Source organism: Octodon degus, unplaced genomic scaffold (genome assembly GCF_000260255.1).
Source record: "Octodon degus isolate 3935 unplaced genomic scaffold, OctDeg1.0 scaffold00083, whole genome shotgun sequence".
Lineage (NCBI taxonomy): Eukaryota > Metazoa > Chordata > Mammalia > Rodentia > Octodontidae > Octodon > Octodon degus.
This window is the reverse complement of record NW_004524659.1, coordinates 9,203,347-9,218,082: the sequence shown is the minus strand read 5'-3', so window position 1 is coordinate 9,218,082 and position 14,736 is coordinate 9,203,347. Positions and strand designations below refer to the sequence as shown.

At 38.3% G+C, this 14,736-nt stretch overlaps 1 protein-coding gene across 1 annotated transcript in view; it reads right to left on the bottom strand.

Annotated features, from left to right (window-relative positions):
• LOC101568299 (zinc finger protein 585B) overlaps positions 1 to 14,736 on the bottom strand; it is a 66,496-nt gene that overhangs the window by 14,775 nt on the left and 36,985 nt on the right. The window contains 4 exon segments of the mRNA XM_012515931.2: positions 8,049 to 8,061; positions 8,063 to 9,077; positions 13,542 to 13,640; positions 13,960 to 14,091. Of these exon segments, the coding sequence (XP_012371385.2) occupies positions 8,049 to 8,061; positions 8,063 to 9,077; positions 13,542 to 13,640; positions 13,960 to 14,091 (1,259 nt within the window).

The window sequence follows — 14,736 nt, the reverse complement described above, 5'->3', positions numbered from 1 at the left end:
TAGATTACCCAGGCTGAGCTCGAACTTTTGACCCTCCTACTTCACGCCTGCAAAGTGCTGGGACTGAATACAGCAGAGTGCCACTCCACGCGATGCAGTTCTAGCATTCTTAACCTACAATCGGGTCTGGGCTTTTTTGCGTGGATTCTTCACCACAGCGCTCAGGTGATGATTAGAGGTAATTGTTCTGTCCTGGGTCCGATGTGGCCATGCATCATTAGACACTAGGGTCCAAAGACGGTCACTCCTTGGCCACAGCCACATAGTGCACACAGGACGCTTTGGTACCCACTGAAGTCACAAAGCGCGTCACTCCCAGTCCCTGCCTCACAACCACAGAGTCCCGAAGCCACCCTCAGGCCCTGTCACGCCCACAACACACTGTACCACACCTCCTGCCTCTGCCTCGCACACCGGGGGCCCCAGGCGGTGGGCTCCGATGCTCTGCGTGGCCTCCCCTCCCCCATCCTTACCCCTCGCGCCGCAGCGCCTTCGCCAGGTCTACTCCCCAGAGACGCCGAAAGGTCTCAAGGTAATGCCTGAGGCCACGGTACTAATACCACCCACCCACCGACCGCACACAGCCTGGGACGACTAACGGCCCGCACGCTAGGGATGCTGGGAGGGCGGGGCGCGCCAAGTGCGCAGGCGCAGAAGTCGCGGCCGGCTGCCTGCTGTGTGACCCTGAGCGTCGGCGCGTCTGCAAGGGTGGGCTCTTCGATCCCGGCAAGGGTGGGCTCTTCGATCCTTTATCCGTTTTGGGGTAGGGAGGGGGAAAGACAGCCGAACGTCCATTAAAGAGGGATGGATGGAAAGTGACTATTTGCGGCCCCTCGTGGGAGGAGAGGGTGGAGGGGCTCCGTGTAGCAACCAGGGCAGCGCCATGCGGTTGTCTTTACAATGGTTCTCAAGATGATTCTGGGGCGACTGGAATTAGGCGAGGGGGATTTTTTTCAGTGAATTGTGTGTCAGGGTCAGTAGGACTGAGGAATGTGAGGGTCTGCGAGAAAACAGTATTGATGGGTAGTGTGACTGTGTAACTTACTATTTATGTGAATCACGGCTCAAATGTTGGCACTCTGGACGGGTTTGCTTTGGTTATCAGCTCTTTGCAGGAGGCCAAGAGTATCTCACTGTGTGAGAAACGACGCCTCCGATCTTGGGTGCATTTTTTGTTTCGCTTTGCTTTCCTCAGTACTGAGGAATGAACGGAAGGACTTTCCGTGGAGCTACACATCCCCAACCCCTGCCCCGCCTTCTTGAAACCGGGTCTCAAATTGCCCGGGCTGGGCCGGAATTTGCAATCCTCTTCCTGAAGTTTCTGAGGTATTGGGACTACAGAGTGCCACCACCCCCACTTGCATGCTTTTTGTTTTGTTTTGATGTGTCCAAAATGTTCACATTCAACTCTTTAACAGAAAAGAATATTGCATCTGCCAGCAGCATTGATTTTACTGATTTCATGAGAAAAACTTTTCAAAAATAATTTATGCATTTTGCATTTAACCACAGGCTTATAATAAAACAGCATAATTTTTAGAACAAGATGTTAAAAGAAATTTGTCTTGTAGTGTTTGATTTGTTTCTGCCACAGATTTCTGTGAGGGAGTTTGCTCTCTTTCTTAAGGTTAAGATTTTAGGGGGCCGGGGAGATGGCTCAGTGGAATAAGCACTTCCCTGGCAAGCACAAGGGCCTGCGTTCAATCCCGTTCCGGAAGATTATCTTTACTTGCAGATAACTAGACTATATATTAATAATATGCATATCTTATATTTCCAAGTAAAAAAAGTTATTGAAAAACTCAAAACATTGGTAGATAGGAAGATATGAGTGTTTAATAGAGAACACAGAATTTTAATTCAATTGGCTTTGGCATTGGTTTTATTTGGCATTTGGTTTTATTTTTGGATGTAAACAAAGCTGACTTCCTTTATCCATATCATGTGTAACAGTTCCAGAATTAGAATGTTCGTGAATCTATATACACACATAGAAAACTGCCGTTTTTGCATTTTTATTCTCTAAAATTTTCTATAAGCAAAATCTTCCTAAGAAACATAGAAAACACTGGAAATAGCCTAGGAAACAATTTATAGAAATAGACAAGAATATAAGAATATTTGTGGAAAGCCTTTCCCACCCACCCTCTGGTGCTAGTGATTAAATCAGGGCCTCAAGCATGGTAGGTAAATGCTTTACCACAGAACCGTTTCTTTTTTCTTTCCTTTTTTTTTTTTTTTTTCTAGTGCTGAAGATGAAACCCATGGGAACTCTACCTGAGTTCACCCTGTATTTCTATCTACTGAGCTATATTCCCAGCCTTTTTTATTTTTAAATACAGCTTCACTAACTGCCTAAACTGACCTCAAACGTTTCATCTTCCTACCTTAGCCTTTTGAGTAGCTAGAATTATATAGTGGGTGCCCTCACATGCAGTGAATTAGTTTTAAATGGGAAATAGATAACTTAAAACTCTCAATTAGGGAAATGTTTGCATAGATCTTGGGAACATAATGTAACCATGAACACTGAGTTATATCTTTAGATCCAAAAGGAAATAAAAATCTGCAGTTGAATGTAAAAAACTAAATTTCAGTTTGATAAAAATATATTTATGTGATAGTTACACTTATTTGCATGCTAATGTTTGACATGAAATACATGGGATATGTAAGCTTTAAACATTCTGAAGGAAACATGAACAGAAATTGAGGGACAGAGGGGCAAAGATATTTTAAAATTAAAATGTTTCATTGGTTGTGCACAAATGCACCATATCAATAAAAGAACATATACATGCAAAATAAATTTTCATTTGGCAGTTTGCTCTCATTTGGGGGAGTTTTGCTTTTCATATTAATATAAAATATTAAAGCAGAAATATATCTGTAGTACTGCCATTTTCAGGTATTTTGTTCACTGTACTTTTTAAAAATTTATTGTAGTTACCTCTTTATACTTGTAAAAAAAAAGAAACAAACAAGTAGTTCAGTGTTCAAAAAAGTGGTCTTACTGGCCTGGTTGGCACACACCTGTAATCCTACCACTCAGGAGGCTCAGACAGGAAGATTGCCAAAAGTTCAAGGCGACTGGGCTATACAGTTCATTCAAGGCTGGCCTAAACTACATAGTGAGGCTCTACCTCAACAACAGCAACAAAGTACTCTTACATAGGCTATGAGAGAAGAGAATGGTGGTAGGACAGGAAAAATGAATCTCCATAACCAGGTATATGTACTATCCTTCTACAGAATGGTATCTGTGTAAAATATGTGCTACTTCCTAAGCATGAAAATTGAGGCATACTAAAGGCCCATTTCAAAACATTAAAACTCAGAAAGGGGGCTGGGCAGATGGCTCAGTGGAATAAGCACTTCCCTGGCAAGCGCAAGGCCCGGAGTTCAGTCCCCGGTCCCGCAAAAAAAAAAAAAAAAAAAAGAAAAAGGAAAAACTCAGAAAGGCAAACTTTAGTGTCTTTTGTGTTAACTTGAAGATTTAAAAAATCTTTAGTAAATACCTATACTGTAATGGCAGAGTTCTTGCTACAAAAATAGTATGGCTGGGAAAGGTTAAAGTATTTAGGATCTGCCCCTTTATGGAGTTTGTTGACCATTGGTCTAGAACACAGTATATGGCCCCCCCCCAGGGTGGCACACGCTTGTAATCCCAGCTCTTGGGAGGCTATAATAGTTGGATCACTATGAGTCCAATCTAGTAGTGAGACCCTGAACACCCTGTAGACCCTTCCTGAAAATAAAGAACCTTAAGTAGAACACAGTATATAAGAGCACAGTGATATATTTGTTTCTACTGCATAATTGGAATAGGAAGGCTTTGACAGGTTAACTCCAAAAATTTTCACTTTTATACACTGTTATGTGTATATGTTCAAAGAGTTGATGTGATGCTTAGGAGAAAAAATGCAGCATGTTGCCTAGGTTTGGTGGTGCACATCTTTAGTCCTAGCACTTGGGAGGCTGAGGCAGTAAGAATGGCACAAGTTCAGGGCCAGTGAGGTGAAGGCCAGCTTGAACTACATAGTGAGTAGAACATGTCTCAAACAAATCAAAAGAAAATAAAAATTCATGTGAGGGAAAAAAAAAAAAATTGAACCGGACCAAATCCTAATAGCCTGCAGTTTTGGAATTTAGCTACTTTATCTTTAGAAAAAATTTTAAACTGAAAGCATTCACATCTAAGAAATTAGTCCCCCCTGAATTGCTTTAGGGACATGGAATTTGCTATCTGAAAAGTTCATCCAGAATAAAAGAAAAAAAATCCTTCTGTGATACATGGGTATGCCCTTTGCAAGTGTCTAGAACGAAAACTGACTGAAAGATAACCACTTGTAACTTACAGAAATGACATCTCTTCTTTGCCCTGTAATTTTTGTTTATAGATTTAGTACAGAGTCTTATTACATAGATCAGACTGGAGTGACCCTCCTCTTTTCAGCCTCCCAAGAGCTGGGATTACAGGTGTGTATCACCACACCCAGTCTTAGTCAGTCTAAGCGCACCCTGGAGGCAGGGCCAGCATGGCACTCTGGGGATCAAACCCCAGTCCCTGCACTTGCCTAAGTAGGCGCTTTAATAAGCTGAGCTATCTGGCTGGCCTTTATAATGTTGTCTTTTAAAACTGTGAATAGCCAATTAAAAATAAGAAGTTATCAAATACATTAAAAAGTAGAATTAAAAAGTGTGGGGGCATGGCACATATCTGCAATCCCTACAGTCTGAGAGACTGAGACAGGACTACAAACTGGAACCTAGACTAGGCAACTTGGTAGGACCCTGTCTGAAAATTCAAGAAGGGCTGGGCATGTAGCTCAGTGCAAAAGCCCTAGCTTCAATCCCTAATACCAAGGGGGAAGAAAAAGATTTCTGGATTCTCACAGTAACAGCATGTAAAACCAGCCATGTACTTTCTCATAATGTCATAGTTAGCTGAACAGGGAGGGCCCTAGGCATGCTGTTTAGGTAGGTAATGTCCCAACTACATATATTTCTATCACTCTTTTAATAGCTAATTTCCTTAGGGCATGTTCATTATCTTCATAACTGATACTGAAAAGCTTTGTTGGGGGTACTCTAATCCATTTCTGATATCAATATTATGCCAGAATGGTAGAATATAATGGCTACTGTGTAACTGAAGGAGTTCCCTGAACACTTAATACATTTTTTTCCTAAAAAGTTAGATTGATTGCAATACTCATAACAGCTAATTGATCTCATGATAATTTTCTGTTCTCTACATTTATAAGAATCTTCTAAGAGTTCTAATTCTCTGAGTCAATACTAGCAATTTATATTTTCCTAAGAATAATTGTAGCTAGGTTTCCAAATATATCAGAAAGCACTGTATTCAGAATACCTTCTTAAACCTGTAACTAGTTTCTCTCTATAGATGTCAATTTTTAAACATAATGCTATTTACTTTTGCTTCATAAGCAGCACCAATATATTACCTATAGGCTTTTCTTTAAAAAGTATGTTACAAAGTATAAACATGATATAGCACAAAAGTCAGCCTGAATAAAGTCCTTCCCATCCATAATTTATATTACTTTCCCCATCAATACCAGGATTATAAGGAAATAAGTGATGATGGAAGATTTTCTAAATTCCATTACCCTCAAAGGGTCATTTTTAATTAAAAGTATCCTACCTAATTAGGTACAGTGGCACATACCTGTAATCTCAGCCCTTGGGAGGCTGTGGCAGAACTGAGGCCAGTCTAGGATAGGCTACATAAGTGAATTAAAGGCCAGCCCGTACTAGACATTGAGACCCTGCCTAAAAAAAATTCAGCGGCATAAGCACCTGCCTGGCAAGTGCAAGGTCCTGAGTTTGATCTCTGGTACCACAAAAACAATAAAATAAAATAAATAAAATAAAAAATACCCTGCCAGATGGTATTTGCTTCTGCACAAAACTAAAACTTGGCAAATATAATACTGATGGCAACAATAAATACAAAAACAATGACTAACACAATGGAATGTATTTATTATAGAGGAGGCACAATTCTAAGCACCTTATGTCTTATTTCTCTTAAAACATGAGGTAGGGCCGGCCAAATAACTCAGCGGACTGAAGCGCCTGCTTCGGCAGAGCACAGCAGCCGAGGTTCAATCCCTGGCATGCTGTTCTAGCCTTGCCCCCAGAGCATACTGAGATGGCAACTGAGAGACTGGGCGTGGTGGTGAGCGCCTGTAATCCCAGCACTTGGGAGGCTGAAAACAGGAGAATCACTAAGAGTCCAATGTATGTAGTGAGACCCTGTAGACCCTGTCCTAAATACATTAAAAAAAAAATGAGGTAGGTATTATAATCACCCCCATTATATAATTTCTGAGAAATATATCTACAAAAACATATGCTGGGCATGATGGTATATATTGTAGCCCAAGTTACTTGGCAGGCCCAAGTAGGAGGATCACCTGAGCCCACAAGTTGAAGACTAATCTGGGGAACACAGCAAGACCCTGTCTCAAACAGAAGAATCATCAGGAAGGGTAATAAACTGACAATGACTAGTCTTTGAGGAAGAAAATAGGTACAAAATGGAAGAGAAAGAGTATGTCTATCTCACTTGTAAAGTTTAAATCTTTTATAGGGAATATGCCTTATTTCTGAAATCAAAATAACACACAGTATAATGATAAGCCTAGGGAGAATGTCAGTTGGGACATGCATTTTGGCAGATCTCACGGCAAAATATCTGGAAGAAACTACAATATCTGTCAGTAGGGATTTAACAAAATAATATTAACTCAATGTGGTGGTGCATACCTGAAGTCTAAGTGCCAGAGAACCCAAAGCAGGAGAATGATGTACTCAAAGCCAGACTGAACTACACAGCAAATTCAAGGACAACCAGGACTACACAGTGAAAACTTGTCTCAAAAATAAAACAAAATATAGTATCAAAATGAAACACATGAAGATATTACAGAATCTCTACTTACTCAGTAGAAAGTAGTTTATAAAGGTTTTAACAAAAGAAAGCGTTAATTTTGTAAAGAACAAAATAAACAGCTATCTTCAAATATAAAAAGGTAGTCAGATGTGTTGGCACACACTTATGACCCTAGGAATGAGGATGCTGAGGCAAAAAGATTACAAATTTGAGCCCAGCCTAGAGACTACATACAAAGTCTGAGACCAACCTGAATTATATAGTGGAACCTGGCTCTAAAACACACACACACACATTGGACATGGTACATGCCTGCTGTAATCCAAGCATTCCAGTAAGCTGAGGTAGGTGGTTCCCTGCCCTCAGTTTGAGCCCTGCTTGCTAATGACCTAGCAAAACCTTGTCTTAAAAAATGAAGGGATGTGGGTATGGCTCTGTGCAAAGGCCTTGGGTTCAATCCCTAGCACTAAAAAACAAAAAGGTCACTTTTCTATTTTTAAAGGTAACTTAAAAGTATCTTATAAAGTATGAAGAGATAAATTTTATAGTCATACAAATTTAAGATGGTTTAAAATGTTACAATCTAATTATAGAAAAATGAGGGAGAAAAGAAAATGAAAATTACAAGATTATATTCCTGGATGGAATATATTGATATTTAAGGCCAGAAAGAGCCAAGTTTGGTGGCACATGCCTGTCATACCAGCATTTTGGAAGCTGAGGCAGAATGATCACAAGTTCGAGCTTAGCCTGAGGAATTTAGTGAGACGCTATCTCAAAATAAAGAATAAAAGAGCTGGGGATATGGCTCAACACAAAAGGCCTAAGCTCACAGGTTCAATCCCCAGTACTGTGGAAAAAAAGAAAAGTAAGAAGGAGAAAAATACTGGTTTTTCAATATTTGCCATAGTAAAAAACCTAAGATCAATATATACTTTCAATAAAAGGCTTCTAAAACATTCAATTCTTAGTGTTTCTCCAACACAATTTTTCTTCAGCTGAATAAACTGTACCCAACAAATAAAATGTCTCTATAGCCTTATATCTAGAAGGATTATGATAAACTCTGATACTGAATGGTTTCAGCAATAGTTAAAAGCCTTCCTGTGTATTTTATATATACTGGTTTATCACCAGTACAGATTTTGATGTTGAATAAGTTGCGAGTCATAATTAAAGTTCTTTCCACATTCTCTGTATTCATAAGGTTTCTCACCAGCATGAATTCTATGATGACTGATAAGCTGTGAACTCTGAGAATAAGCTTTCCCACATATCTTGCATTCATAGGGTTTTTCACCAGTATGAATTCTCTGATGTCTAGTAAGGTCAGAACCAGAACGAAAAGCCTTTTCACATTCCTTACATTCATAGGGTTTCTCTCCTGTATGGATTCTTTGATGTTTAATAAGTTGTGAACTCTGACTGAAGGCATTCCCACATTCCTTACATTCATAGGGTTTCTCTCCAGTATGAATTCTTTGATGCTGAGTAAAATTTGAACCACTACTAAAGGCCTTCCCACATTCTTTACATTCATAAGGTTTCTCACCAGTGTGAATTCTTTGATGTCGGGTAAAGTTTGAACCACTGCTAAAGGCCTTTCCACATTCTTTACATTCATAAGGTTTCTCTCCGGTATGAATTCTGTGATGATGAGTAAGATCTGAACCACAAATAAATGTTTTTCCACATTCCTTACATTCAAAGGGTTTCTTGCCAGTGTGAATCTTCTGGTGATGTGCAAGTCTTGAGGGATGTCTAAAGGTCTTTCCACATTCTTTACATTCATAAGGTTTCTCAATAGTGTGAATGATTTGATGAGCACTAAACTGTGAGTCATGTCTAAAGTTATTCCTACATTCATTAGTTGCACAGTATTTCTCTTTATTATTAATTATTTGCTGTAATGTCAAGGATGGATGCTGACTGAAACTAGGTACATCATCATGAGTGATTATCAGTTCACTGAACTGTCTTTCCCGAGAACCATGCTGTTTTTCAAACTGGTCATGACAGTTCCAATCATCTCTGAAACCAGAGCATTGCAGGTCATGTCTTGTAAGTTTTCCCATTATCTCCCACTTGGCTGACTCTATTTCATAAATTTCCTTCAGAAATAATTTCTTGGTTTCACATCTTGATTCTAGGACTGAAAAGTATGAAAGTAAAAATATTTTTATTATTTAGAAGTAATACACTTAAAAAATGTACACTTAAAATGGGAGAATTACAACTGAATTTCTAAAAAGGATAAAGAAATAAAAACTACAGGTCATATAAGAAAACTGTTGTCAATACTAAATTTTTTTTTTTTTTTGTGGTACCAGGAATTGAACTTACGACTTTCCCTTGCCAGGCAAGCACTTATTTCATTAAGCTGTCTCCCCAGCGTCAATACTAAATATTATTGTGGATTAATATTCTAAATTTGATAAGGAAGACTATTTGAAATCATACTAAATTATATGACAATAAGCCACACTATAACTTTTCTATAAGAATAAGCCTTGTAAGTGTAAGGTCCTGAGTTTGAGTCCCAGTTCCCCTAAAGTAATTCAATCCAGTCATTCTTTTTAAAAGTAGAAGACAGAATAAAAACAAGTTATAGTCTCAACAAGACTAAAACAGATAGAGTAGTGATAAAATAAGGCAACTTAGCCAGCAATACTAAGTGTATACCTATAATCCCAGTACTCTGGAGGCAAATTTGGGCTCAGTTTGAGCCCAGCCTGGGGAACTTAGTGAAACGTTATCTGAAGATAAAAAATGGCTTGGAATGTAGTTCAGCTATTACTTCTTCATTAATGAATGCAGCAAAATGCATGAATTTTAAAACAAAACGTTCAACACAAAGTAAGACATAGAAAAACTAAAAATGTACAAAAAATCATGAGATAAAATGTTACCACTTTTTAGTACATGTGATAATTTCCAATAAAAGTAACTAAAATTTCTCTTGCATCTATTTGTGTAGGTGCAAGAGCATAGATGGATCAAAGAAACAAAAACAATGCTAAAGTACAACCTGACATAAATCAGAACTTAACACATCACCAAGTAGATAGGTAAAACAATGATAAAATAAGCAGCTGTTAAAGGGTTTCAAAGTAAGATAGCTGTGTGTGTGTGTGTGTGTGTGTGTGTGTGTGTATCTGTATACACAACTTGCATTTTATTGCAAAGGAAATTTAAAAGATATGAAATAAATTATTTTTATTGCAGGAAAAAAATTGTAAACAGGATATCAACAAAGTATAAAAACCAGTTAAGGGGGCTGGAGAGATGGCTCAGTGGTCTAAAGCACCTACTTGGAACAAGCTTGGCAAAGCAGAGGGACCGCGGTTCAATCCCCCAGCACCACATGCCAGCCAGCCCCGCCCCCTGGTGGGCTGAGCTGGCCACACACACACACACACACACACACACACACAAAATAAATAAATGTTAAAAAAAATTTAAAAAAAAACCAGTTAATTTTCTAAAAATTGAAATCACAAAAACTATAAAGGAACTGACTATAAACACATCAAAACATCTCTATTAAGGATACTAATCCAAGTAAAATGAAAGGTACCTTATCGATTTCAAATATAAATGTTTTTATTTTAGAAAGTACTATAAAAACTGACTGAAGGACTTGAAAGGAAGGGAAGGGAAGAGAATGGGAAAAAAAGGAGATATATAATGTAAAGGTACAAATTCCCTATTTTGTCTGTTATCATTACATATATTTAAAATGTACCAATAAAATTTCTTAAAAATTGAAATAGAGGTAGTAGTAAATATAAAGTATATAAGAGGAACAAACAAGTTAGCATACATGCCCACTATTATAAGTACTTAATATAATGCCACTAAAAGAATCTAAAATACTAAGAAATAATTGCAAATTTTATTAGGCATGATTATTGTACTAGCACAACAAGAGTTCTTGGATCTGTTTGAAAACACTTGAGCAACAACATTAGGCAGATGAAGCAAGTATGGCATCTATGTTTGAAAATTTTCACAATAAAAAAATATTAAGCTGAGTGTGGTGGTTTATTGCTATAATTCTAATACCGGGGAAGCTGAGGGAACAGGGTTTGTATAGTGACAAAAGGCCAGGCTGGATAAGAAAATAAAAACAGATGGCTCAGTAGAATAAGCGCTTCCCTGGCAAGCTCAAGGGCCTGAGTTCAATCCCCAGTTTTGCCAAAAAAGAAAAAGAAAGTAAAAACCTTTCCAAAAAAACCACAAAACTACCAATAAATAAAAATTGTAGCACTTGTCAAAGATTTAAGCAAAAATTATTTATTAAAAATAAAAATAGGGCCAGCCAAATAGCTCAGCAGACTTAAAGCACCTGCAGAGCCCAGCAGCCGGGGTTTGATCCCCGGCATGCCATGGGGCACACTGAGACAGCGATTGAGACTGGGCATGGTGGCATGTACCTATAATCCCAGCGCTTGGGAGGCTGAAAACAGAAGAATCACTACAAGTCTGATCTACGTAATGAGATCCTGTAGACCCTGTCCTAAATACAGAAAAAAATTAAAAATAAAATAAAAATAAACCATTCCTCAAAGTATATAATGCAATGGATTTTACTGAATATTCAAATATTGTGAATGAATATGTAACAGCTTGGAAACATCTTCCTTCTGGGAATCTATTTCAACAAGTTAGGCTCTACCTCTTCCTTTTAATGCTAGAGGTTAATATTTAAGTGATGGTCTCTAAACTATCACTGTATCTCAACCAAAGTACTACAAAAAAGCCTAATAAATGGTCTGCTTCCAATTTTACCTGCTAGAAATCAAGGAGAGTGATCCTTTTAAAACATAAGTTGGAGCACAGCAGTCCTACTCTCATAGGTTTCTAGTGACTTCTTGTATCAGAGAGAAAAGACAAGGGCCTGGGTTGGCAGTATATCTATCTATCTATCTATCTATCTATCTATCTATCTATCTATCTGTCTGTCTTTTAGGGAAAGGTCTACAGGGTGTTCAGGGTCTCACTACTAGATCAGACTCACAATGACCCACCTGTTCACAGCCTCCCAAAAGCTGGGATTACAGGTGCGCACTACCATGCCCAGTCTCAATCGCCCTCTCAGCACGCCTTGGGGGCAGGGCTTGCACAGCAGGCCCAGGGATCAAGCCCCCAGCCCCTGCCCAGTTGGCAATTGGTTAACTGACCAATTTTCCCCTACTTCTGGCCTTTTGATCAACTCTGTTCTCACTCTGCTCCAGTCAATAGCCTATGCACCACTTGCCTTAGGGTCTTTGAATGTTTGGCAGTAGTTCCCTTCTTGCCCTCAGCCCATAATCACATATAATGACTTACTGTTGGTCTTCTTTAGGTCTCTGCCAAAATGCTACCTGGGCAGAAAGTTTCTCTTACTGTTTCACATAAAGTAGAATACTCTAGGGCAAGGGAGATAGCTCAGTAGAATAAGCGCTTGCCTGGCAAGTGCAGGGTCCTGAGTTCAACCCCCGGTACTGCAAATAAAAAAGAATACTCTATCCCTTTCTCTACTTCATTTTTGTTTTTAGCACTTATTATGACCTGATATACAGTCATGCTTTTGTAACTCTCCCTATAGTGGGGGATAAACCCTCAAAAAAAGATTTTGTATGTTTATTACCATAACTTCAGTGCTGAGAACAGTGTTGGACATACAATAGGAAATCAATAAATTTATACTGGATTAATGTGTTGTCCTGTTCTCTTCCTTTGTCACAAATCTCTCTATCTTTATCATCTGTAACTTCTCCATAGACATAGGTCTTTTATTTCTAACCCTCTACCTAAAGTCAGTGACATGCATTCCTAAGTCTTTTCTATGTATATCAAATCATCACCTATATTCTTATTTTCTGCTAACCTCCTTAATTTAACTTCTCTTAGTATCAATAATTAACTACATGAAGAACTTATTTTGGCAGACATGTTCTAGCACTCCTGGCAGACTATAAATTCTAAAAACTATTCATTTTTTTAAGATCTATAGTACCTGGCAAATATGTCACACATGTTAAGAAAAACTGATTAAATTTTGATTTAAACAAGTCAATATTGATTAAAAGTACGAATAAATCAGTAAGTCACAACTCCTGAATCAATACAAAGTAAAACAAAAAACTATTTTAAAAAACCAAGTGCCTCACAATGCAGAAAACATCAAGAGAGTAATTTTTTTTAAGAGACTAATTTTTTCATGAGACTAAATACAAGAATATGAGAAGTTGAGAAGAATCTGGATCAAAAATATAGATAGAAAGGAATATCACTAAGGAGGACTGAATAGGGCACCAGCTAGTTAAAATTCGGAAAGAGGTATAAGAGAAGAAAAGGAGGCTAAGTGTGTTAGGTATGGGGAATAAGTAAGTTAATCAGAAAAGGTCTTATGTTTACTTGTAGACTATGCCAAAAGCTTTTGTTATTGTTCTTGGGGTTTTTTGTACCTGGAATTGAACTCAGGATCTTGTGCTTACCACGAAGGCATTGTGCTACTGACCTATAACCCCCAACACTAAGCCAAAAGCTTTTGAAGGATTATTTCCAGGTAGCAGTAAAGAAAGCAGTCTTTGCACTGACCAACTGGATCATCCCTGTTGTACTCACTTACCTGGCCACTGGCTTTTTGTTAGCTCTCTCTCAACCAACCAGGGATCTTTTCCTTGCTCCAAGTAGGAGATGATACTTGGTTTAGAAGTGCAAAGTCCTGCTTACAAAAAAAAGTAATGAGATAAATGTATGATAAAAATGTCTCAGAATTCAAATCCAAGCTCTTCACTGTAAAGAAAGGTAATACAGTATTAGTCTCAGAAAGGTACAACAGACTAATAAACATTAACAGAAGATTTGAAATGTCTTCTATAACTCAATGTAGCTTCCTTTTTCTAACTCTACAATGTTCAGAATATTTTTGCAGACATAGGATGTTGAGATCCAACTGGTACTTGAAAGGTAAATGAGCATTTCACATCAGAGGAAAAAAACCTTCTAAGGACAGAATTTCAATTCTTATGGATAGATGTCCTTACCCACTGAAACCAGGTTGCTGTAATTCTCCACCATCACATCTCTGTATAAATCTCTCTGATCATTCGTCAGGCATTCCCACTCTTCCTGAGAGAAGTCTATGGATACATCACTGAACACCACTGACTCCTGAAACAACAATCATGCATATGACTTAATTAATAAGAGTTTTATGCAGGAAAAAAAAAGAAAGATTAAAAATTAAACCTTTTTTTGTCATGTGGTACCAGGAAGAAAAAGATTAAAGTACAAGAAGTGAAATACAGTGAGCACATGAATACAAGAAGAGGATTTAAAAAACAAGCACCACAGAATCATTGTACTTCCACATCCTTCTGATCCCGCTAGACAAAACAGCCTGTGTTTACTGGGACACTTTCATTATCTAAATAAAGCAAGGAAAAGACAAAATATATCTAAGAAGAATTTTTCAATTAAATGAAATTATTTGCACAATGCTTTTTGCATGATATCTGATACATAATAAACTATCAAAACCATGTGATCTTCTTTCTCCTCCCCTTTTCCCGAACAGCTAAAAGTAAAATTTCAGAATAAAAGATAAAGATAAAACATTAAAAGCACCCACAGAAGACAACATATCATATAAAAGGCATCAAGAATCAGAGGAGTGGGGCTGGTGAGATGGCTCAGTGGTCTAAAGCACCTACTTAGAACAAGCTTAGCAAAGCACAGGGACCGAGGTTCAATCCCCCAGCACCACATGCCAGCCAGCCCCGCCCCCTGGTGGGCTGAGCTGCCCCCCACACACATAAATA